We start from the raw sequence: 27,204 nt of genomic DNA on the forward strand, positions 1-27,204 counted from the left end.
TGCCAAGTAACAAAAGCATAGGAAAAATTTCTCCTTCGCTGTTTTCTTATACTCGAAAAAGTCATCTTTTTAAACAGATGAATGCTAGGTACTCCAACTTTGCTGACGTAGTTGCTCCGTTCCACTTAATTGTCGATGTGGCTTACTGCCTATGAAATCAACGCGTACCCACAAGCGCTGATAAGCAGTCTGCAAGTCTGGACACTTAAAAACCCTCGAAAAATGCGACGCATTGCGTCTGAACCTTTTTAACGCAGCGGGTCGCTTCCTCGCTTATAAGTATATATCATAGTATAATAGTGTATTTGATCTATAACACTTGTATGGGTCAGCTGGCAATCGCCCCGTTATCTTCTTTAAATGAGGAATTGACAAAAAATTTCAGCGTTACCGTAGGAGCCGTATATACATCTCAAATCGGAGTCCTATTTACCTTATTGATGGCGGTGGGGTACTATAGGAGCTGAAAGCACGAACAGAAGCTGGGAGAAAAGTTCACGCACCATGATGCGACCTATTATTTCACCAGAAACGGAAAATAAGTCTACAATTGGTTGACTCTTTCATAATACTTCACAGGCCTCAAATGTGATTGGCAATAATTCATTTGGGGATAAAAAAAAAAGACGACGCTGTTAAAAAACGCAAAAGCTGCTTGCAACCGAATAGTATACCATATAAAAATTTTTCTTTATTTATACAACGTTTATGGTATTTATGCGTCGTTGGTGGTACTTAAATTAGCTATTTCTGGTCTTTGTTTAAGTAGACCTATCGTTATATATAATATGATCAAGCTTCCTTACGTTCAGAATTCACCAATCGCCAGCTTTTCAGCATAAAAAAGCCAGCTAGTGCCGAGGTAAAAAAATATAGGAGAAGCACACAAAGATATTTGTGCAAAGCAATGGTTGTGTCAGTACAATTAATTAAAGACATTAGAAAGTGAAAAAGCAATCACTCTATAATTATAATAATAGATCCTTAAAAAAACTGATGGCCACTTTTCAAGTTCATGTGATTTGGGGCTTCCTAAAGGGCAACTGATGGGCGCATATCCCACTATCGATTTATTTCGAAAAACCATAGATGGAGTGATCGCATATGGAAATGCAAATAATTTGTGTATGGCTGCCTAGAAACCGCCATAGCGCTGAGAGAAGTGTGTGAAAAATCAAGGAAAAGAAGCTTTAGCACGTATTGAAGGCTAATTATACTAGCCAAGCTATTTAAGAATTATTCAGTTTTAAGGTCTGCTAAACACGAAAATTTCATCGACTCTTCATTTCAAAATACGCATTCTCAGGCTCTCTTCTAGATACTACTCTGCAGTTCTGGCTACGCTAGTCTTTATGATCACTTAATTATTATTTTTATCACAAGTATGAAATCGTCTATTGATAACAAATAGTGGCTGATAAACTGTGAACGCCATACCTAAACACTTGCTGCCAGCTATATCAGGCTGCTTTAGCGACACAGAGCTTTATCAGGCCTATGTGTCCAGCCAATGGTATTTTTGTCGTAAAGAGGAGATTGCAAGCACTCCATTTACGATCATTTTTCCTTTCGCTTTACGACTACTGGGACAGCATATACGCGAAAGGCATATTCACGTACCGGTTGCCATGTCTAATGCAGGACATTTAATTGAGTTTGTGACCGGTCAAATAGCAAGGGCTAGTTAAGCAGAGAAGTCCTGAAACGACAAGTACATCAAAGCAGTTGAACGTGTTCACAGACAGACTGTAAGTAAATAATCGGAATGATAGATTATGCCATAAAGAAATCTGAATTTGCAGCTACGAAGTTTCCACCGACGAGTTCGATTCAGTAGAATCGCTGCTAAACAACTGAAACATTCGTTATGGTAGTGACGGACAAGTTATATTTGGTTACAGTATCTTTGCTCAAAGAAATAATTTTTTTATGCATTGTTACCCGAGTCCAAACAGCACTAAGTACGCTGTGCTTATTTATGAAGTACGTAATGAAGCCCGTCAACCCGTCCTAAACTTCCGCGCTTTCTGAATTTTTGTAGAGGTAGTGACGTTTGATTCAAGCTCATCCAGTTAAAAAATGGCGTAGTATACAGTTGAAAAAATGACACCTGGTAATTATTCACAACTTTAGCGACCTTTGTGTCATTACAGAGGACCCGAGCAATTCTATGTACTGGCTATTCAGTCAGAAATAACTTACGGATTTGGAACTTTTCCAGAGAATGCAATATCACAGTTCAAGCGGAAATTGTCTATATAAGAAAAATTACTTTCTTATTCACATAATTTATTCAATATTGCGTAATACTTTTTTCGTTGAAGGGTCTTGAAGCAACGACCCTTCTTTCCGACTTCTGCCATGGCGGGACATTGCAGTGTGCTAATTGCTCGTTGAGATCGAAATGTTTGTGGATACTCCTGTGCTAAGTACAAAGCTTATCTGATGTTTATTGAAGAGTATTCACTTGTAAAGTTTCGTTGGATGGTATGTACATTAAAACATATAAGGTACACGTTACATTCCGTTCCAAAGTGAAGAATCTAATAGATGATTGCTCGGTATTTGCATGTTCGCTTCGTTTTCTTAAACATATGCCAAGGATATCACATTTGCGACGTATTGCGCGCTTAGTACATAAATAACTTATTAAGATCAATGCACCGACCTCACCTTGCGGGATAAATCGTAGATTTAGAAGCGCTTTTTTACTACAATTTGTCAAGGTTTGATGCTTTGATTTCGTCGTGACCCAGACCGAATATTAGCTCTGTGCTCTTTTTAATATCATTGATTACGTACTAGGATTTATTCTAGTCCGAACTATGTGCCCTAAGTTGTCTTATCATATAAAATTATAATCAGTTATACGGCACCAGTCCGTCTTCTATGTAGGCAGACGCTTTGGCACATGCTAAGCTCGCGCTTCCTTCGGGTGTAGAGTTACTACATTCATTCATTGTTTTTGATATATTTTAATCATTACGTACGGCTGAGTAGTTACAGATCTTTGCTGTCTCCGTTGAAACATTCGTTTCCTGGCAACTTCTTATGTCGATGCTTTTTTCGGCGTTTGGCCAGCCAGCCAGCCAGCCATCCACCTTTAAGACTCGAACAAGGTGCAGTTGTTGGCGGAATGTTTTCTATTCAGAAGTCCCTACAAGACGATATGTCGACAATCTACCTTACACCTATCTTTCGTAAAGGGGCGCACGGCGTGAAGTACTACCTCTGTTTGCATTATTATGTATAACGCAGTGGAGAGTCGGTTTGCCTATAGGAGCTAGGCACTTGCGACATATCGTCGAACGTCAAAACCTTCTGAAGATAAAACCCGTCGAAGGAGAGTGTTAAGTGGCGATAGAAAGGGCGCTTGTTGTGAATGTCGCTCACATCACGAGATACGTTAACACCTACAACAACGAATTTGGTAGAAGTACTTGTTAAAGACTGCGCAATGATAAGCTGTTCACCAGGAACAACTGGACGTAAATCCTATTTATATAGGGAAAACAATGTTAGGGTTACCTACGACTAATCATTGATTTATATTTACATTTATGGTTATTCTTTATGTTTGCGTTATACGTCATCTGTATCAAATAATACAACCTTGAGCCATGTTAATCTGTAGCTTGGCAGACAGCGTGGCTTCGTCAGTTTAAAAAACATACTCTAAGATGCTGCGATAAGTGTTCTACGCTTGATATTCAATTGTAATGACGTCCCTGTTAAAATCTAAAAAAAAAATAAATTTTCAAAAAACGCAATTACGAACATGGAAACTATTTACAAAAAAAAAGAGTGCGCCCTTGATGCGTTAGCGGGGAGTATTATGTAATTAGGTTAATGCTATTTCGATTGCTGTTTTGTTACATCTCTCAGGTACTAATATAGGAAACAATATGCGACAAAGCAATGTCTGAACGCTGGATACGTAGGTAACTTGAACAACGTTGACGACAAGAGAAGCAGCTTCCCTAAATACATTTCATCAGAAACTAGGAACACTTTCAATCAGCGGTCAGTGTATTTAGTTAAATTCTACCAAAAACAAATCGACTTTTCTGTTAAGCCTAATATAGCGACGCACTCTAAACAGTGTACGGAGTAATTGCATGTCGCTAGGATGTGTTTCTTTAGTCAAGACCTGCTTTTAAAAATTGCCACCTCTATCACTCAAAAAGTATCCTCAGGCAAATACCGAGATTTACTTTGTCGTAGGATATGTATCCTACGACAAGGTAAACCTCGGTACAATACTCACAAAATGATGAAGTCGTTCGCATGGTGGATGATTACAGTAATTTGAATGTCCATATAGGATTGGGAACAACAACTAGAAAATTAATTATGGGTTTAGTAATCACCTTTACTTAATCGGTTTATCAATCCTTTTACATACTGTAAAAGCACCCTCTTGATAAGATATTATTTCTGATATCTCCTAAGTTGTACAAGAATATGTTTGTATTAAGAGTTACTATGCAATAGTAATTGCAGTCTGCTTGATAAAGGGTGAATAAACTTCACTGAACTTTTTTTTCATAAACCAACTTCCTTCATTTGGCGAAAATACCGTATATATGTATACACTTCTACACACACACATATATATATACACATTGCCCTTCCGCTTTTTGTTTTTCTGCACCTATCTTCGGATGTGATATGACCTGTACCTCTGAAACCGCTCTGGTTCTGCGCTATCGTCAGCCATCTGTGCAGAAGCTTGCTTCGCAATAAACTTTTTTCTTCGAGCGATATACCCAGCCCATTTTATACTGTAGTACACCTACATTACGTTTTGTCTTGACTACCACCACCGTGATCTTCTCTGCGTGACGTAAATGAAAAGATATAGCGGCTCGCGTTTTCGCCATATCATTGCTAAGCTAGTTGGTTTTACTCCAACGACAATCTGTGGTCAACCAACAGATAGATGTTCTCGCGCTAAACGAAAACTGCTTCTTGTACTGAAGCCCGTCGTCGTTAGCTCTTTGGCCTCGACATTTGCTTTTGAGCTGTAGTGTCTATGCTCGCTGGGGGGTTAAAAATTTAAAGGGGACGCAGTTGCACCAACGCCATCGTCTTTACCGTTAACCTGTGTACCTGTCCATCCGTTCGTTCATCTGCCACAAACGAAACACCGACGGCGAAACTTCCGTGAACATATAGTCTCTGTCTTTCTATCGAAAGCGGACTGTTTCGCTACGTAGCCCTGTAAAATATCGTACCGGACTCCTCAGCAAAGTTGGGCGTTTTTTGCGGAGCCTCCGTGAGCGCTGTTGGTGCCTTCTTCCTCGCACCGTCTGCTCTACGCAAGAGCACTCGTCTTACAACCGAATATCGCCATATGCAGCTTGCCCTTATCGGTGGTGACACTCAGTCAAGCACGCAGATAGAGCGCTAAGTGGAGCCAACGTTGCGGCGCGGCCTACGACTACAACTAACGGATAGACGACGCACACAGTGTGCTCGAATGTTACTGCCGAGGCAGCCATAGTCGCTCACCCTCGCGTATTTGCGGTCTAGATAGCCCGCCATTCGCAGAGAGAATCAGTCGATCAGTTAGTTTCTCATTGTTCGTCACGCGGGCGAAGTGTCCGGTTGGTTGTTGCTGGATGGGAACTTGCGGTGCCGCTGTAGAGTGTTTATATGAGACTATAAAAGACGTGAGACATAGTTGTTTCTTTAGGCGCTTCGAGCGCGCTGACTACTCGACTAGTGATGATCTATCGAAAGTAAGCAGCCCTCACGGTGATTAGGTTAGTGTGCTTGAGGGAAGTAGGTGCCTTTCGGTTAAGTAGTCGTGTCGAAGGCTTTTTTTTTGCGAACGAAATAAATGGAAGGCGAAAAGCAGTGAAGCCCAGAAAGAATGCCCCTATAATAGCGTGTATGGGCAAGAAGTCGTTAAAGAGGAGATCATTAGTGTCTGTTTGTTAATTTTAGAAAAAAATCTGCTTCCGTTGCTAGATTTTGTCAATTAGGGAGGCAGATACGTAGAACGTAGTAGCAGAGCGTAGTTGAATCACATACAAGTGCCACCAAGCTCCGCTTGCCCCTGCTATAACAACTGTAAAACTTTCGAAATCCGCCCACTGGCTACGTTACTATTTGTCACTTCTGGACCACGCGATTTATCGACCGCCGATGGCTGACTATTTTGAGCTAGGGCCACAGTCGAACAGTTGTGTCATCAATAAAAAAACGTTTTAGAGTTTATTGGCATGCGGCATTCCTTTGTGGGCATGAGTGTCTTAGCATGTGTAATGTTTAAATTTGTTTTTGTCGTGTCAAGGAAAAACATCAATTTTGTTAAGATGAAGAGTTTAAAGAATTAGATTAAATGGCCGTAATTAGAACCGTTTCTCAGAGTTCCTAGAAAGGGTGTGTTGCCAAAAGGCACCGAGTGCTAAGCCAGTAAGTGCTTTTGTGTTTAGGTTTGCCACTCGACCTTTGTACGATCAAAAAAATCAGGTAGTACAGGAGCGATACGCGAAAAAAAGATTCAGTTGAAATAGACTAAGAGAAGGATGAGCAAGCTAGCTGTATATTCATTGGAAATGTGAAGATTATTCGAGAAGGTTAGGATCGTTAGTACCTATTACTATCCATTTGTCTTTTATCCATTTTTAATGGTTGTCAGTAAGTTTACACGAGCAATTTGTTTAAATATAATTTCTCTGCGTCAACTACGGAGAAGCAATGGTTCGCGAAGCGGAATGTGGAAGTTGACTAAATAAAGCGGAATAGATATTAAAAAAAAGTGTATTGACGTAATAGTGCTTGCCGTGGGAGCTTGTTATCATGATCATGTCAGCTCTTGCTTTAGCCAGTTTTCCAGATTGTAATTTAATCTTGTAAAGGAAGATAAAGAGCTTGTTGCTTGGTGAGCTTCTTCTACGCCCATAAAACGAGTGTCTGGAGTTAGGATTCCGTAAAGTTGTGGCAATCCACCCAACGAGTAATACCCAACGACTGCTGTTTCGTGACTATGGGCACTTCGGGGGAACGGAGTTAAACGCGGTTTGGTTTGTTAGTTCAGTGCTATATATATATAATAAATCGACTCACAGTTGACCAAGTAATCCCAAAGCGTTTGGATGGGCTCGGAACTACAAGAAACGTTGTGAACGAGTTATTCACGCCGATGAAAGCTGTGACCGAATTTGGGCATAGTGCAGTGTTGCTGTGCAAAATTATCGACCGAAAAAAATTTATGGTCGCTTCAAATTGTTTTCCCTGATTCGTTTCACTATTTCTAATGTATTAATTGCACAGCTGCAACAGTATCCACATTTATAATATTATGTAATTAATTTATAAAGGGCTTTAGTGATTGCTTGCATCGTATACACTTACCGAACTCGATTTCATGCTAATAATTGCTGTATCGCGACGCCTCAAATTTTGTCATGGCAAATGCGTGTCAAAAAATATTTGCGATACATTATATCAGGGTAAAGTCAAATAGGCTACTTTTCGTAAAAGTATTACAATGATCTTCAGAACATTTATTCTATTATTCGTGCCATCTTAGCTATTTAGCTCGTATGACATCGTCATTTTTCACAATTTCGTGTTACGTTAATTTGTGGTATAGCATATGTCTGTGTAGCCCTGTATACGTGTGGACAAATATAAAATAGTGCTAGAAAGGCTTAGTAAACATTCCAGCAGCTGACTCTTATAGAGACTGACACGAGATTTGCGAGTTAATATCATGAAACCAAGTGATGGTGCGTGAAAGGCTGCGGAAACTGTACACGGGACGAGTACGTTTAAGCAAAAATTCTTATGTACATCATTATTTATCGGTTTGGGTATCCGTTGCTAGAGATTGGATTTGGTTAAAAAAAAAATAAGCTGACAATAGTAAAACGGGTCTGATGAAAGGTAGATGATCAATGGGAGAACAGTGTCAACATTTACATAAGAATATTCAAAAAATGCGGCGGAAGTTGTGTTCGGCGCGGCACAACATCCCAACTGGATACAGACCTTTTCGGTAAGAGATCCTAATTTTTTAAGTCAAACTGTTTTGTACACATGTTGAGCTAATCATGATCCATGCCACGCCATTCCGAAGTCCAGGCTTAATCGAAAATAGCGAGTTCTTAGAGGAAGTCCTGAACAGGTAGTGCCAATATATAGAAGTTTAGCCAATATTACGCCAATTTTCAGTCGTTTTAAGATTATTTATAAGGAGGAACAGGCGCATATGGTCGAAAAGTTGCTTTGTTACCGAGATCAAAACTAAAATGTTTTAGGTAAATTCAAAGCAACAAAGCGATAAGTGAACGATTTTTTTACGGGAGCTAATGCGTAAACTTAAGAACGAGTCCTTTGCATTGAATTTCTCGACGACATTAGTCTCGCTAAAACGCATTTCTGAACTTTCACTGTGAAAACCTCTCGCTCGTTCGCTTGAAAATATTGCAATTATTATATTTTGATAAAAAAAACTCTAGTGCTGTTTCCACTCCGACTCCAACCACCGAATACTTGGTCCCGAAACTCGAAGTAAAGTTACGGATTTCATATGACTCGAAATTACCTGTCATTTGACTGCGTACTTTTGCTGCGTAGATTGAAAGGCTTGACGTGGTGACCTGTGTTACTGTATAATCTTATTCGCTATTTGATACAAAAAAGATTCGTCCAGTATTCGAGCCCTTATGAATCACTTCATTTTTGTATGTAAGGTAATTCATCGGATTTACCTTATAGCATAGAAGAATAGAGCAAATTAAGCGTGTTGTCTCGCTGACGTTTTGAAAAGTTTCCTCCCATCTACTCGATGATGGCAGTGCACGACACGATACGAATAAAAATTTGCTAACGATCTTATGCACTTTCTTTGTGTAGTCGATTACGTTCAATAACCGTTATCAGTTGTAGTAAAAATATAATTTTTATAGGATTCAAGTACGAGTAATGAATGATACACTGATAGGGTTAGGCCAGAGACTATCGTGTGCCAATTTACGAAGCAATATATTGATGTAATGCTTCAAAAGCCACTTTTCGGCTATACATTGCATATGGTATAATAAGTGAAATAAGTACATTATAATATTCAAATTTATGAAGCACCATAACCAGTCAAAGTTTTAGAATGGCGTCGCCATACATACGACACATTTTTTTTGCGCAGATTAAGATGTTCAAAACAAACGAACCTATGGATCGATCTCTACTAATTACTTTATGAGGTGCGCCTTCCTAACGAAAACAGTTAAGTTTCGAAAACGTTTTTATCGACTTAACTTATATGACTGACAATGCAGATGGGTACATATATCGTATAAAAACAACAAACAGGAGAATGCATCCAGATTCCGTTGTTTTATTAAAAGGGTATATGAATACATTTATTGTTTATCTTATTGGCAAATTAATTTTATCTTATGCTCTCACACGTCAATAACAATGATAATAATATAGTACAGCGTTATAAAAAGAATAGAGATGCCACTTAAGAAACAGAAAAGATATCTAGGCAACACTGTCTACAAAAATGGGTACGAAACTTATATACCATAGAACTGAAACCTATGCACTTAAATGTTGTTGTGTTGATTTCCTGCCTTCCGCAGCCCATACCACGGACTGCTTAGGTAAGCACTAATCATCTACTCTATTTTACGTCGTTCGTGCCCCGTAGCCAAGAGCAGATATTCGGCAACACAGGAGGTACAACGTTTACATAACTACATATTTAACTAATAGTGCTCAAATTCCTGAAGATTCTATTTTTAGACTCCAGAAATCGAGGTATACGCTACGTAAATATAAAAAGCTACCTCGTTTATAACAAAAAAAAAAACTTAAACATATCAAACTTACTCATTTCATTACAATAAGATATATCTAAATCGCCACGCAAAAAAGCGTATAAAAATGTTATGTGTTATAGTAATAAATTGTTCTCAGAATTACCTACTTTTTTTCTAGTGGGCGCCGAACACTCTACAGAGCAAAAGGATCCTCAATCTATTTCCGTTTTTAGCAACGAATTGTTTAAATAGTCTCTTCTCCAATGTTTTCATCTGCTATCAAGCTCCTTTCCTCGTTTAAAAGTGTGCGAATAGTCACGGGTGTCCTTTGATTGAGGTTTCGTTTGTCCAGTTTTATCCATTAAAGCCCACCGAATTGCTACATAGCTAGAGAATATTTGGTAGCATCCTTTGAAGCGAGCTATCATAATATCCATCTATATAATTCGCCGGACGTTTATTTACTTAAAAGCTATCGCGATTGAACTTTTTGTTTCGTATTTTAAATAAATTGCAAGTAGTGAATGGTTCGCCAAATGGGCGAAATGAGAATAATTGTAGTACCTCTGTAATCGACATGACCAAGGTCAACTTATCCGATCGACTTTTATTGTGCTGAGAAAAACTGCTCGCCCCACATTGAAATTCATTGTACTGCCTTTGGACAACACTCCTTGTTGTCCATAATAGTTGTTGCTATATTAATTTACAGTTCTAGCTAAAAATTAAGTGGTTTATACGTCGATAAGGATTTTTTTCTTTCCCGCTATTTTTTAGGATATATAATTAATATTTCAATAATCTTATTTTCGTAATTGTTCCTAACCGTATGCGGCGCAAGATTTGTTTTATGTACTAATCCGACCGCACGGGTTGAGAGTACCGGAAATGATTATTCTTGTAGGCACAGTCAGGCTTACTGCATACCAGCCTGTATTATAGTGATATATAATGGACTATCTATTGTATAATGGATAACATTCAAAGTCAAAATTTAATCGTTTTCTAACGCACATCGATTTCCGCTTTGTCTCCGCCTCGTTTCAGATTCTCGTCAACTCACACCTGTGCCTCTATCGGCTGCGTAGTCGTCCCTCAACTCGTACTTAGTGCATCAACAGCAATTTATTCTATGTTTAGTCTTCGACCTTCAATACTATCCGGTTGAATCCTCCTCTTTTTTAGCCTCTACAGATCAATACTGCTGTATCTCCTAACTTCGACCAAACTCGGATTAATCTCTGACTCACCAGTATACAATTCCCACCATGCTGCCTGATCCAATTCGAAATTTAGCGGGTCCCACTGCGCGCCAGCTCGACGTCGTCGAGCAGACAACCCATCATCTGGTGTCTCTATCCGATCGCGTTGTCGTCAACGGGGGAAGCACGGCGCCTAAAAGCTGTGCCACTACTATAACTACTAACATCACAATCACAACTATTACTAATAGCAGTAGCAGCAGCAGTGTAGACAAAATCGACACGAACGGCGCCCTTCCCAACAACAACAGCAGGACGACGAGCCGTCCCGCCGTTGGCCAGTTGTTGCCTACTTCCACTGCCAGCGATTCAGTGTACTTGGCGACGTTGGGCGCCGCAGCACTGTCAGCATCCGAATGCGAAAACGAACACGCTGCGCGATCGTCGGCAACGACAACAGTGACGGCAGCAGCAGCTGCTGCAGCGGTACTTCCACGCAAATCGACGCAACACAAACAACAGAAACCGCGGTTTTGGCGTCGTCGGCCGGACGCGATGGATTGGGAGGTGGACTACCTCTCCAAGGAGCAACTGACCGGGTTCGATAACTATAAGGTGCGCCATTAGGATGTGATGTTTTTTGGTTTTTCATCAACTATTAGATAACGTGAAAATTAAAGAGTTGTGTTAATGATTCGGATAATCCGGAGGTTGTGTGTACTCCAGAGGATTGAATAGACAACAGCTAGGAATTAAAAAAGTCAGAGAGGACAAGAAAGATAAAGTATTTCAGAGATCACTTACGAGTGATGGAAGAGTGAGTGAAATGTCATGTCTCGAGGTGTAATGATGATGATGACAGTAGTGGCGGTAACAGTACTGGAGTGAAAGTTAGTGAGGGCGACTTATATAAAAGTGAGGTTTGACCAAGGAGAATACGGAAGATGATGGGGGGGGGGGGGGGGTTGGAGTACCAGAAATAATCGAAGCGAAAAGCGAAGCATTCCTGTCAGAAAAGTTTTAATGTGTTCGTGAAAACGTCACAGAGGTGTTCACTAGCGCCGAATCTTTGATATGTCAGGGTTTTTGCGTGAGGTGCGGTGTAGGAGGAAAGTGCCTTAAGGTCGATGAAGGAAAGAACGCGCAGATACTGCATAACTTTAGTATTGGCTATGTATAGGTTTCGTGCTGTGGGCAAGGGTTAAGCAGGATAGTTATTTTGGGATACAGGCTTTCTGTACAGTAAATTATGAGCTTACGGCTTGTAGTTTTCATTGGTTACGTTATTGGAATATACGTTTTCATTGTTTATAATAGATATGGAAGAAGAATAGTTTAGCGCATTTTGGGGTACATCGATTTCTTAAAAACATTATTTTTACACACCGCATTTTCTCAAAACCTTGTATTATATACTATGGGAAGCTAAACTTTGAATAGCAGGCGTCCATCGAAACAACTGTACCTAATCGACTGTTTCTAGGGCTGTTCAATTTCAATCCAAAAATGGAATGTGTAGATTTTGCTCTTACGCAATTGTGCGACGTAAACGGGACCATAGTTAGAAGCGCCGAGCATCATTTAGATACAATAGAAAAAGGAGAGAAAGAAAGCAAATTCGTAATACAATGACGTGTGAAATGAATAGAAAAGGCCGAGGAAATTGTACGACAGAAGTGAGCCAATGATGTACATGACGAAAGTGCTTAAGGAGCTTGAAAAGGAGTTGCTGGTGTCGAAAGTTACCAGCTACGTCAGTACATGGCCTGTATAAAGAGTACAAGCTATCGACTAGATAAACCAAGAAACGCTACACTGTAATTTGCTTCCAATATACTGTACTCGCACCCGATAGGTATCCGATGCATGTTGCAGCTTTTTGTCTTTGCGTTGTTATTCTTGACGTGTGGGCACCCAAAAAACGCGAAAAATACTAAATAACGACAACATTATAGCAAAATACCTGCGGAATTTTTATAGCAAAACTTGCTGCTCAAACAGTTTCTACACATTCACAGCTTTTGTATGATAGAATGCACTTTAATATATAATATGCCATGTGTGTGTTATGAAAAGATTGTGGTACTGGAGCATTCTATATCCGTGTAACCTGGCCCAATGAGAATCAGGTTTCATCTCTTCCACGGATTCTATAATACACTAACCATATAGCTTACATTTTGAATGACTACGCAATGAAACGTCTAGTCTTTACAATAATTTCAACTTTTACCATTATATATATATATATATATATATATATATATATATATATAATATAATAAGTTGAAAATAGATTAAACGGAACAGTTTAATACGTCTTTGACATGAATCATTAAGACAACGTGATTTATTTTTATTATAGGCTGCCCGATTTTTAATATTACCGTTGCGCTGTCAACCCAGAAGCCAGCATTTGTGCGTAGGAAAAATGCTAGCCATGCACGATATACCTGACCAGTTGTATATTATGGTAACACATCAAAACAAAGGGACAACACAAATTATGGCATGTAGCGAGTATGAATCACGTTATTTGAATTTAACACCAAGCTCCCATGTATTTGTCACACAGGTTTAACGTTTGACGCCGTGAGTCACTTCGCAATATGCAGTCATCCATTCGTTTAGCAGTTTCGCTTTTCTCAGTATATAGGATGTGCTCGCAATGGCGACACCATCCGTGCCCACCTTGCGCGTGGCCTAACGTGGGTTTTTGACTTTCAAACGGACTCGCTCAGGCCGTTTCGACCCCCCTTTCCCCGTGTGCCTTGTCGGAAGCTTTAATGTCATCAACAGACGGCTGATTTGACATATGTCCGCATGTTTGGCTTGTAACAGCAAATTGATTAATATATCATGAACGCTGTAGCTATCATAAACGGTATAGAAAAGTGGCAAATGAAATAGATACACTAGCATTGTAAATAAATCAGTACATTGCGTGATATGGTGGCAATATTTGAGTCCGGAATGCCTTAGTAGACATATGTCCTTGCCGAGTTTTTAGTTCATAGGCGGGTGTACTAAATCCAATACAAGTACCCATGATGTTGCCAATTTCACTAATGATTTGGAATTTTTAATGTCTGATAATCTATTCTGAGGCCAGTGTAATATCATTCAATTCTAGCCTATTCCAGTTATGTGCAATATATATTGTAGTGGAGAACTTCGTTCAACATTTACGCCCGGAAGGTAAAAATGACTCCATGAATTAATTTTCGCCTGAACAGTCTTCAGAAAGAAATAACAGCAACAATTTTAAAAATTACTTAACAATTAACGAACATGAATTTTTAGGAAAATATTTACACCTTCGGATTATATAGGCCTATTTGCAAAAAGACACTTCGGGTAAATCAAGCCATTTATATGAATTTTATATGCTTAAGCAATGAAGACAGTTGTCTCAGGTCAGGGATGTGCACACATTCATTTTCAGGCGGTGATGTTTTTCATGCGTATTAAATTATGAATGTCTGCAAATTATGTTCGGGCCCTCAACGCAACAGCTATTTGTAGCTGAAATGAGGCTACTTACGCTCAATATATTTCAAATCTGAGCAGAATTTCTAAATTAAACTCTTGATGTGTCATCTTTATTGCATCGAGGTGGCGCAAGTTTTCCATAAAAATTACAGCAAGCTCAGCATTATCGGGACTGAGTGCTTGAACGTCCCTCCGAAAAATTGGAGGGGTTGGTTTGCTGAAGGCTATGGTGATTTTTACTCTGTAACGATAAAGCATTTTTTTGCTAGGCCTTCTTTTAAGAGAACAGCAGGGTTTGTAGCAGGCACCCATAAAGCAAATATTATCATTGCAACCAGTACTTTTTTCGAGGGTACCATAATTAAAAATTTTCAAACATTTTAGGAAAACAAAATCTATCAAATATAGACGGTATTATATGCCTCAGGATGTCAATTACACTTTTTCAACAGCAGGGCTGTGGATAACTAAATTTGTTTTATTTACTACCTACATATAGATCTACCTTAATATTGGGGAATTCCGCTACTGGTGTGAAATATTGGAATAAGATACAGTATTTTTTAGTTGACGATCATGGTGAGCTAGCACTGTTTCAACTGCACTAACGTTTATTTTTTGCTGCGGTGTTTCATGTATTTTCTCCGTATGATGACTGGGTGCTGTGTACAAAAGTATTCAGCAATCGACACCTCACCATTGAGCAATTATGTAATGCACCCTTTTTGGAACCAGTGCGTCAAGGTAAGTTGAATCGGTCTCGTCTTGATATTATTATCATTATCATTTTTATTATTAGATGAACATCAAGAGTCAAGCCCAAGTATCTTTTTTGTTTTGGATAACATTGAACCCATATCTGTAATTAGTCTATAATCATTTTGAATCTCTCATGTGTAATTACATGCTAGTGACACCAAATTACGTTTGTCTACACTACGTACAGTTTCGGTATCGCACCAGTTTCCTCTGCATGCCATAGAGCCGTTATATCTATATTAGGTATTATTACTGTTAGTATTATACCACATTATTAGCACGAACTATATCATCGCGACTAGTTGTAGACTCCGCGATATTACCCGTACTAAGCGATCATGCTGGCGTTACGACGAATTGCTCCACAAGCCTTACATTGGTTTGTTTCGACTATCACTTACTTTAATGCTTGTACTTTGCTATTTTGACTCACAATCAGCTTAGCTGTCGTCAAAGTTACGTACTTACTGGTCATGCACTGAAATTATTTATTTGCGAAATAGTGTTGCCTCTATATTGCGTTTGCCAGAACTAATCTTTGGATGGTCTCAGGCCGACGGGATCCACATTTATGGGTACAGAGTGGAAGTAAGTGTACGTAAATAAATCAATGTGGTCGTGATTTCCAGTCAAATAATCTGCTGCTGAAGATATTAATACGTAATAATAGAGGATGAGGTCCTACTACTGTCGATTAGTTAACTGGCATGTTAGCGAACTCCGACCTTTATAGAGCCTGCCTTCGGTGATAATTTTTATCCGCTGTAGAAAATAATGTTTAAGCTGAAATTGCTAAAGTTTGAAAGCGTCAATTATTGTTTTTCTCTTGCTTTTTCAACCAAGGGGAAACACGTCGTCGTACATAGCGACTAGCAAAGCTAAAATCTAGCGATCCAAACGGCTTACATTAGCCAAGAGTTACAGTAATTCTGTTCTAATTCTACATGTTGATTTCTCTGGTGCTCTTTTCGAAGTAGTTTATTAGTAAACTACTTCTAAATACTAAATAAATTTGCAACTATTTACTATATGAGATGGCGTCGATATGTTTGTGCTTTAGAAAACTAGTTGCAGTAATTTCCTCCTAATGGTAGTGTATTAGTTCATCAAATCTAATTCAATTGAATCTATCCAGCGCGATACCTCGTAGCTGGAAAAAAATGACGTTTGGACAGGCGTACGCAGCATACCATCGAGTAGCACCAGCCACTAGACGAGTAACTAGTGTCGCGGCGTCCAAATACCTAATATCTGTAGTTTTATGTTAAAATACATATCATAATATTTCACAGATTCACTGTTCGGCATTTTTTCACTACGGAGTCTCTTTTTGTGGCCGCTTTTTCCATTTAAACACGCGTCGTCAGTAACAGAAAGTATAGTCAACACGCTAGTGAATTTTTCTGTACATCGATTCGATTGCATAGTCAAGCTGTGAGCGGCAGGTGGCAAGATTCACAAAAGGCCTTTCTTTCACTGTAGACCAAATTGATTTCCGTCATTGCGAAGAGCCTCGCAAGCCTATCACGTCAATAAAATAATTGTATGTAGTGGCTTAATTGGAGGAATTATGGCTATGTTAGGATAAATCATTGTGACGCGCGTCATAATGTACAATTTGTTTTTAGGTAATTTAATTCTTTTTTGTCTGAAGTCACTATTTACTGTTTGCACGCATGAGTCTGGATTATTCTGCCGGCGAAGCCATGGTTGGACGGTTAAATTGATAAAACCCGTGATCTTTTGCCACTGTTTTTGAATATTCTGTCTGTGTTTGCTCGAAGGTGTCTATTTAATAATTATTATACACAAGGTAGCTTCTTATTTAGACGACATGTAGCGGAACTTTTGAAAGAGAGCAGTCGTGAGATATCTCGTAATGGATTAATATTAAACATTTTATGAGCGTTGTTTTCTTTCGTAATAAATCTGCGGGGCATAAACGCATTTGTCTTTTTTTCTCCTTGATTTATGCGCAGCTGTTGTGGCCTAAGGGTGGGCTCAACGCAGCACTTTGCTCAAATGCCTTTACAATGCATAAATTATCTCACTCTGAATAATAAAATGATTTCTCATGTCTTGCAGAACTTTTAGATAGTCAATATTGTAGATCCTTTTTGATAACATTTTACCAGCGGAACATATCTCAAACGGTCTTAGTGGCGTTCTACAAGCAAATTGTGACTTTTACCAGAGTTTTATAACTGGTGGGTTATTTAACCTTAAAATAGCGGGTTTGGGCGAGTACGTACCTTTGAGTGAGAGTATTACAAGTATTACAAGGTGTTGGGCAGGTACGCAAAGCGTCTCAACAATAAGAACCATCCCTTTCAGGGTGCACCGAAAGCAGGTTAATCTCTTATTTCTAATTAGCATATTATATATATACGACATCATATAAATTGCAAGGAAGTTAAGTGGTGCCAAACATTCGACCAGACAAAGTAAATTGAAAGTAAATACTAGAACTAATTGGGGATATTTATCAAGTATATGATACATCGTTGTACAGTTAATGAAAATTTTATAGATAGATCTTGTTCATGTCGTTAAGTACAGTATTTTCATGCATGCACTTCTTCGTAACATATGTTACAAACCTTTGAATGACATCTTTATTTAATTACCATGCTCGCAGAGATCTTTATCGGCAGTATTGCCTTAACTATAAATGAAGCCGTGATCAGAACGCGTGCTATGATTACAGTATTCACGGCCGGATTTATAGTTTTCAGCCATCATTTGACACTACCTACCGTACTGAATTACGTATATCATATACATATCACATGTGTATATCAATTATAAAATTTTGAATCGCTGAGATTCAGCGATTAATTTATTGGACTAATATACACAATACAGCATAAAGGTAGAGATGTCAGAGATTCGCTACTTCTACTACGCTAGTCTATTTATACTACATGTTGATTCCTAAGGCTGTCGATTGTTAATTGCACATTTTGACAGATAAACTGAACATTAGGCTCTACAGATAAATCGTATAAATATCTAAACACGATGTTAAGAGCAGATATCTATGTAGACATGCAGGTATGATTGTACCTATTATCATGGAAAATCAATTAGAAAATTCGCTTTTTTCTTTATTTCAGCTGGTTCCTCGCTCAGTAGCTCCCAACTGTTTGACATTTGGCGGGTTCATGTTGAACGTGCTGAGTCTATGCCTGTTGTCATGGTATGATTTCGACTTTTATGCATCAAGTGACGACCACCCCTCACCTCCGGTACCAAAATGGGTCTGGCTTGTCTGCGCTTTTAATCAATTCATGGCGCACACCCTCGGTAAGTATAGTTTAGCTTGATTTAGGAATCTCAGTTATGGAGCTAATTCGAAGCAAAACTGATGAACTAGAAAATAGTATATTAGTGATGAATGCATCGACGATCATGACGCAATCAAATAAGTAAATAACCCCTGGAGCGCCACGATCGCGGAGAGTTTTCTTACTTGTTTTCCTTAGTTAACATATGAAACGTTGTATCTTAGAGATCTTGTAGATCTGGATTTTCCTAGTAAAGGATCTTAAACCGATACATGTAGTAGATTAAATGACAACGTTATGACTATTTTAATCAAATATTTCTTTCATTTTTCGCTTGCGAATGTCAGATATATACATGTGTTTAGCGTGCAGCTAAGCTTTCGTTCATTAAGGTAGTGGTTGAAAATCGATCACCATAGAATAAATACAGACTGCTCCGAGTACCGCTACTACGACTAATTGCCTAGTAGTTAATTAGTGTTCTATTAGTGCCGGAAGCATTTAGTCTGTGCTTCCTTGGTAGTAGCTGGTCAACAGAGATCAGCGTAACCAATTTAAGCTAGATAGAATATGCTGCAGAGTGAGATGATGGATCCCTTTTGATGTAGAAGTACTGTAATAAGCAGTAAAACGCATCGCGATATTTGGGTCTTGTATTAAGCGTTATGGAGCGTTATCCCTATAGCACACAGTTTTGAAATAGTTAGCTGTTTGGTTAATCGACTGTAAAAAATCAGCTTGCAAGTGATTTGCACTGGTCTTCGTAACAATGTGGTTTTTCAGCTTTTAATACTTCTTTTGTATGGATCGTGATCAAAAGGCATGTCGGTATGATTTTCTAGTTACACTGAAATTTACGTTCGTTGCAGACGGCATCGATGGGAAGCACGCCCGCCGGACCGGACTCTGCGGCCCTATGGGAGAGTTGTTCGATCATGGACTTGACTCATGGGCCACACTGTTCATGCCAGTCTGCGTGTACTCAGTCTTCGGCAGACTCAACTTCGCTGTCTCTGCATGGCGGTAAGTGCTGGAGTACAACCAACTGGCTGACCATAGTTTTAGTGCGTAGGTGCTAACCTCATCCAAACTCAGTATGACAATCAGTATTTGGTTTGTTACCCAAACGAAACCTTTTGTAAAATGGTCGTGTATACATACATGTATAACAGAGTTTTTGTTGCTCATGACATATGTCTTTTGAAAATATCAGTTCTAGAAATATCACTTAATTTACTTTGTCATATTCTAAAACTGACTGTTGTACCTCTTGTGCTGTTAGTATACAAAAGTAAACTGTCGATTGCATTCAACTTTGAGCCAAAAATTAAATTTCAGCTGGTCTAAATATAACTATAATATGCTATCCACTTTTCCGATTCGTCAAAGAGCATCGTCAGTACACTATGAAGTTTATTTCTGTATATGTGTGTGACAACTGTCAAGTAAGAAGTTTTTCCGTTAACAACAAATAGACTTCAATATTGGTCACAGCCAGAGATCGTAAAAAGTATTTTAATTGCATAAGACTAGTTTTCATTTTTGATCAAGAAACGTGCTTCTTTCTACATTATGACGTTGTCTGTTTCGAAATATCGTTATGAAAAGTACTTGCTGAATTTTGGAGCATATTCGTAGATACTAATACCAAGATGTCAAAATTTAACCAGTTTTCTATTGATTTGAATCGTCGAATTTTTTTATTGATACAGATACTACTTGATTCTGTGGGATGTGCACTACTGTTTCCTCGCATCGCATTGGGAAAAGTATAATACGGGCATCCTCTTTCTTCCATGGGGTTATGATGTTTCACAAATCGTAAGTTCAGTTTTTGTTCTGTACTTTATTGTGAACAAAGGGCAATTTTATTACCACCAACTGCACTTTGTTAACAATATTAGACCCTTTAATCCGTCATTGCTATTCGCTATTTGTATGATGTATATTAATGTAGCTTAATATCGTTTGTAATTTATACACAGACCGATAATATAAACAATAAGGTATGTATTATATAGAGTACGAATAATTTATAGAAATAAGCTGACATGAATAAAACGATGTAGAGGTGCAGCAACGTTTTATTTTAAAAGATTATTTAAAAAATGTTTTCTTTTTATTTTTTTAACTTAATGTTTAAACAAACACAGCTGGGTATGAATGAATGACCATGTGGTATGAATGAAGGTTCTTATTTTTATATCGATTGTTGTCATTTAGTTCCTTACTTGCACCTTCCTGCTGACCTTCGTCTACGGTCACACGTTCTGGAAGTTCACCCTTTTGGGCTATCCCTCCGGATTGTACATGGAAGCCGCACTTCATTTCGGTGCAGCTGGCCTCGGCTTACCTGTGAGCCTGTGGAATATTTACAAAGGTTATCAGGCTAAAACGCTTCGTCACCATTCGTTGTAAGTGTTCCAACGGTAAGATCTACTGTTTATCAAAGTCCAAGTGCGCGGAGTTGTTTTATTGAAAGGAGCCCCTAAAAATGCACGGATTGGGCTGATTTTTTCTTTCGGTGGGTCACTACGCATTTATCTTGGAAAGCATGTTTCCACTTGTAGAGTGTAATGTCTACTTGATGCCTATCGATGGAGGCTATAAACTTCTTTCTCATCTTAAAAAATAACACCGCGCCACATGTTTACAAACGCCAAGACAACTACCAGCATCGCCTGCGCGATATATGCTTAAATGCACAAATTTCCAGTGCTGTAAAATGGTGTTGCGTGAAAAAGTATGCATCAATGGACGTGCGTAACGTCTGCATATTAATTATACTGTGAGAGAAGCAGTTAGCTTATAGCTTACTAAAATAAAATTAACGATAAAAACGGAAACAAACCTCTATAATCATATACATAACTTACCTTTGCAGGGAGGTTCTCTAGCTCGTTAGCTCCCTATACTGATCGATACTTTTTTACTGTAGTAGCTTATTAGATTGCGTTTTTCGTTGTTCATATTTTCTCTTTTCTTTTAGTAATGTATTTTATATTCAATCGGGCATGCCTATCTTTACATAACGTTCAACGATTATCAGCATTCGAATGAATTTAACCAACGGCTATTGACGTTTAGCTCAAACGTCTGTTGCTATTCTTTAGCCGAAATATGACGATTTTACTAATTTTTTTTCTTAGGTGGGAAGGAATGCGCCCTTTGGTTGCACCAACAATCTTCTTTGCGCTTACAACCATCTGGGTTTTGAGCTCGCCAACGAGCATCCTTGAGACGCAACCCCGTGTTATGTTTGTGATGATCGGTACACTGTTTTCGAACATCGCCACTCGATTGATCATCAACCAAATGACAACCACAAGGTAATATCTTTATGACAATTAATCTCTGTTTAAATCGGCTATCTTACCATTAATTTAAATTGATTGGTGTAGTCATTACATCTATATGTTTCCTTTATTCATAACATGCAAACTTGAACACGTTAATTATTATTATTACTATTATAAAGGTGCACGGTGTACTTTATTAAGCTTATAATGCGGTGTGAACACCGTTGTTCGTTCAAATTTTCGGGTTTTGACCCTCTTATCGATACTCTCAAGTTAATGAATCTCGATTCTCCAGCATGAAACAAATCACGTTTACACCTGCTCTTTTGAGAGTAGTACTTCTTTAAGTAAAAATTTCCTCAGTTTTTCGCCCAGTACCGTGGTAATTCAAATAACTTGCTTTCGAACTTATGCCAGCTTACATTTCCGTAAGTTTAGTACATAAACATATTACCACTGCACTTTTACGGAAATCCTCATATTTATTCATCCTATGCTAACAAAAGCATGGAGCATTGAAGCTTTATCTATAGAGTTAATTGGCATCACTCAACATAATTTCTCCTCTCACGTATGTCGTGTTTTTCTTGCCGTTTTTTGGTGCATAGATGCGACCTTTTCAACATAATGCTGGCTTTGGTCCTTGCCACGCTTTTCGCCGTATTTGGATTGCGATGGAACGAGACATATTGTCTATATACCCTCACAGCCGCCGTTCTTGTGGGTCACATCCACTACGCCATCTGTGTTGTGCGTCAGATGTGCGACCACTTCAGAATCAACTGTTTCTCTGTTCAACGACGTGCACCAAAAAAGATAGACTAAAGCTTTTATCAAAGGCTGTCTAACTTGTCCCTTCACTCGCCCCAGTAACGATGAACCCCCACACCGATCAACGTCAAATTCGACGCTCAACCTTGGTGAGCCTTCTTCGCTGCCAACGAAGCCAGTGGAATGTAATAAAGTGAACAACACGCAACTACTGCGCAAACCACAGCACGCTCGTCGAAATTGCGCTGCAAATAACGGGCGACCCTGAATTATTATGTTGAAGAACCAACTTGACGAGAGCAACTTTGCGCGGAAGAGAAGATGCCATGTTTAGGGCTAATATTTGAAGAATGAAAAGGTAAAGAATAAGGCTAACACCAGATAGCTTCGGCGAAGGCGGGTTCTACCAGCTCACTGGGACAAAAAACACGGCCGTGAAGAAAAACAAATCAAAAGTAGTACATACAGACAAGTAAAATGAGAGGGAGAGAGAGATTTTCATGGAAATGTGTGATGAATGGCGAAAATGGAAAAAAGTTGTGTTTTTTTAATATATGCCTGTGGGCGTGAAGTATGCGATAAGAAAATTATCGTAAACAGAAGCTAACATACCGTATGTTTTATATCCATACCGTAACTTTATTGAAACGCGTGAAGCGTGTCTTCTAACCCATCACGACCAAAAAACGTAACTGCGTTGAGCACGTGAAATCGATTGTGTCAGCACGATATTGATCAGACCATTCTTAAACAGTCACACGGTTTCACGAAAACACAATAGCAAAATAATTATCAGTGAGCGTATGGTGGCATGCTGAGTATGCGCGTAAATATCTTCCATGTTTGTGAGTGAATGGATCTGGATTTGTTAATTTGTGGCTGAATAACAACTAAATAGGTAATGTTATTGTGTCAGGTGAATGAATGTATCTCTGGATTCCAGAAACCCAGTATAAATCGCCTGTCTTGCTATGCTCAATATCTTGCGATAAAAACACCCCAATAGAGTAAGCCAGGTACTTTGGGGAATGGGCTCGATAGAACAAAATGAATAAAGAGTCGCGCTAAGTAAGCTTCGTCGACGAGGTTCCATAAGTGTAACGATATGGAGAGTTGTACGATAGAGTTAAACCATAGCTGTTACGAAACAGCATCAGGGTTGTATCAACTTAGACAGATTGGCAGACACCTGATTTAATCAGAAATACTAATCACTAACAACAGATTATACAAAACAGGACCATACACTAGGAAGTGTCGGGTCCGACATCTACAGACACTGACGCTAAACGTGCTCAGGAAAGATAACAATTCAGTTTTTGCGTCTCAATAAAACAAATTACTAAAGAGCGCGGTAGCGAAAGTCTAAGGCGAGTAGTACAGCAACAAGAAAACGAGTCGGTATACGTTGAGAACCTATGAAAGGCTCTGCTTGTAAATTCCTACAAATTAAATTGGCGACAATTGCTTGCCTACATTGACAAGCATAAGATGTGTCGTCCCACTGGAGTGTCACATTTTCTAGTCCATTATTATGATGTTACAATGATAATGCTATAATAGATGCCCCTGAGTTACCTAAGAAAGCTTTGTAGTTGAAAAGATTTTTACAATGAAACAGATTAAAATCAACACGTCATTCTAATTTTGTCATTTCCTAGTGAATGGCTACTATGTAAGATAGGTGATATGTCGTTGCTTATTTAAGGCATAACAAAGACGATCGTCGCGATTTTCCTCTACCATCGCAAACTCCATGCAACTAGAGGGCATTGCAAACTCCATGCAACTAGAGGGTTCGAAAATTAAAAACTGCGTTTCAGATCTTCTACAAATGGCAGTGTGTCGCATAGAAAGCACATGTATCATCTGTTCAACGATGAGCGATGCAGTCCTGTGGCGCGTTTTAGGAACGCAGACTGAGTTCGGTCGCGATTTTAAAGTTACACCCATGAAAGGTGTTTCCACAATACCTGAATTCAGTAGGATGCCAGCGAAGCCACCTTAGCCGCCTGATTCCGATTAGGACTAGCGCCAGTCATAGGGAAAGTTTGAAGAGAGCTTGTATACCGTCGCTCGTCGTACTCTGTCCATGATGCGCTCTGCAAAGGCTCGGTTGCTTGTAGGTAAAATTACACTCACGTACTTGAGGTTGGTCATGTAATTTAAGCCAATATGGAATGTCACAATAGCAGCGAACCGGCCTTTAAGGCGGAACCTCAGGGCCAATATTGTTGATATTAATCACAGATACCGCTTTGTCTATATATGTATAAAGTCTCTAAGGGCTTGATAGGCATTAAATAGACTCGATCCAAAGACGATAATATTGTCGGCATAAAGCAGCATTTCTACGTTTCCTGCTTGATCTTCAGCATGAAGAAGTAAGTCATTTAGCAGCAAGGAGAAAGCAATGGATTTAGATTATCACCGTGCTAAACTGGGTTTTCTTACGAAATCGCTAAGGTCATATGCATCGTGGCGATTTATGCACCATGTCACATATGCATCACGGTCTGAGATATATATATATACACATACATGCAATTCGTTTTTTGTTGTCAGCCTTCGATACACACTGTTTTTGTAAGTCTCCAATGAAACGTAGCGGGGAATGTACTCTATACGAAATTTCCGGAGTGGCATGAGTTGTTTTAAGTGGTGAGGTTTTTTTAATGTGCTAACAGGTTGTGTGATGCAGAAGTCTTCCGCGCAGAAAATTAATATAAAACATTAACATAAAACGCTATCAACCGCAAAATAGCTCTAGAATTTATAGCAACACTTTACTCACTGAGCACGTTATCCAGATAGAGACCGATTTCGAAGGCACAAGCAGCAAAATCATCCATCATGCACGATCAATGGCATACAGAACGATACTAAAACGGATTTGATTCTGAATAAAGAAACGAAAAAAAGAATACTAATATATTATACTTCAAGACTGGGTAAGTCTGACAGTTGAGAAGGAATGGTCCTCCAAATTTTCCAGTCAATTTTGCACCAATTGGGATCGCTTAAATGGATGCTTGGATGACTCATCAGACCCGACAAAAACTAGGGGAAAACTCCTGGTTGCAGCTATGCTTGTGTTATATATAAACATGATGAAGCGATTATTGTTCTTTGAATATTTGTTCATGTGGAGACAAGCAGAGTAGAGGGCTCAGAGAACACTAACAGAAAACTATAAAATGTATTAATGAACATACTTATTTAGCGCTTACGTCTATATGTAGTCAAACAGAAAATGATGGGCTGCTGAGGTAAATTAACACAGTATGAATGTGAAGAACCACAGAGTAAAAACACAAGTTTTATTTTGTTTTTACATATATTGACTACTACTATTAACGACGATAATGACTTATAATGAAGAAGTCGCAAGAAAATGCCCTCCGTATATCTGTGTACGTTTATCAAATGCGTGTATTTCAGCACAAACGTGAAGGCTGCTACTCACAAGTTAAGCACAACAGCCCCACAACACAGCAATATTTGAGTATTTACGAAACGAACATAAGAGTTAACAGAATACATATGCGCAGTAAGAAGACTGAGAAGCTGGCGCTAAAAAGTGGGATTGGGAACAAGCTGTAATGCCCTGTATACATGTTTATAATCCTCAACGGCTTGCTTCACAAATACTGGGGGTTGCGCAGTTTTACCAGAGCAGCAGGTATTTATGATTCGATGGATTTTCAAGTTTTTCCGATCCTAGATTTCTTGCCCGTCATTTTTATTCTTGTCCATAAGATCAACAAAATTGCTTAGGTTGTTCCTTCCTAATCCGAGAAGTAACACGGCGAAGATTAGACGTGACCAACGAATTGTCATACGGATATGGCAGAAAGAAAAGCATTTCTTTTATTAAACAACTATTAGTGAAACTTGTCGAAAATTTATACATAGTCGCAGTATATAGTTACGAACCGCTAAACAAGAAAATCCACCATATGTAGACCTTCCCCACAGCCCGCTCTACACTCGATATTAGCTGAACTTCTAGCTATTAAATCAGTTAACATGTGTACATATCCGTTGGCACTATCAGGTAATTTTTAGTTTTGGCTAATTTCCTTAATGATAGCACTAATAAAATGGTTATTTTAGAGCATATGTTAAGTGCTTTATGGTTATGAGTATTTGGAGGACATCGGACCAAAAAACCTTAGCCAAATTATAATCAATCCTACCGGATTGTACCCGCAAAGCATCGTATTTTCTTTGCTCTTTTCGAAAAAATTGAAAACACGAATCGAAAAACGTCGATCACATGAACTAACATGACCCTACACAGAATAGATATACAACATATTATAACGTACTAAGAAAGAAAAACAACCATCGCGATTAGTGCTAATGCGCTGATGAATAAATACTTTCTTGAATGTACTTCTGTAATTACGTGAATGTACGTTCATATGTGAAGCCTGTTGATGTTGAAGCCTAAAGTATGTTCCTCATCGAGAACAGAAACTCTTTAGCAGCGTTAGATAGATGTAGTAAAGGCGATGAAACAAAAAAGTTTTTATAAGTTCAGCTCAAGTTAATAGAGCTATGGGACAAACAAATTGATAGAAAGATACGCTGAGCGAACAATGTATGC

The 27,204-nt window shown here is 38.8% G+C and overlaps 1 protein-coding gene and 1 long non-coding RNA gene across 4 annotated transcripts; one reads left to right on the forward strand and one right to left on the reverse strand.

The window, feature by feature from the left end:
* Positions 1-1,482: 1,482 nt before the first annotated feature.
* LOC111260236 (ethanolaminephosphotransferase 1) lies at positions 1,483-24,231 on the forward strand. Of its 3 annotated transcripts, none has more exons than XM_022832834.2 (9): positions 1,483-1,748; positions 10,830-11,599; positions 15,152-15,220; positions 18,352-18,541; positions 19,392-19,545; positions 20,235-20,343; positions 20,746-20,936; positions 21,672-21,851; positions 22,430-24,231. In XM_022832834.2, the coding sequence occupies exons 2-9, from the start codon at positions 11,051-11,053 to the stop codon at positions 22,644-22,646; spliced, it is 1,659 nt and encodes a 552-aa protein (XP_022688569.1). In that variant the 5' UTR covers positions 1,483-1,748; positions 10,830-11,050; the 3' UTR covers positions 22,647-24,231. The 3 variants fall into 3 exon arrangements, with proteins under 3 accessions (XP_022688569.1, XP_022688568.1, XP_022688567.1); XM_022832833.2 differs by lacking the exon at positions 1,483-1,748 and adding an exon at positions 5,610-5,744; XM_022832832.2 differs by lacking the exon at positions 1,483-1,748 and adding an exon at positions 5,682-5,768.
* On the reverse strand, positions 2,239-4,775 carry LOC111260240 (uncharacterized). The gene is made up of 2 exons (XR_002680196.2): positions 4,683-4,775; positions 2,239-3,413 (listed from the first exon to the last, which is right to left on the reverse strand). It is a non-coding gene; the product is annotated as an uncharacterized LOC111260240 (long non-coding RNA).
* Positions 24,232-27,204: the final 2,973 nt, after the last annotated feature.

Source organism: Varroa jacobsoni, unplaced genomic scaffold, assembly GCF_002532875.2.
Source record: "Varroa jacobsoni isolate VJ856 unplaced genomic scaffold, vjacob_1.0 scaffold_413, whole genome shotgun sequence".
Lineage (NCBI taxonomy): Eukaryota > Metazoa > Arthropoda > Arachnida > Mesostigmata > Varroidae > Varroa > Varroa jacobsoni.

Bases quoted from the DNA above. Each gene is read 5' to 3' on its own strand.
- LOC111260236 (XM_022832834.2), top strand. From the start codon at position 11,051: ATGCTGCCTGATCCAATTCGAAATTTAGCGGGTCCCACTGCGCGCCAG. The intron at 15,221-18,351 runs GTAAGTTGAATC...TCTTTATTTCAG, and splicing joins TTTGGAACCAGTGCGTCAAG to CTGGTTCCTCGCTCAGTAGC. The intron at 20,937-21,671 runs GTAAGTGTTCCA...TTTTTTTCTTAG, and splicing joins ACGCTTCGTCACCATTCGTT to GTGGGAAGGAATGCGCCCTT.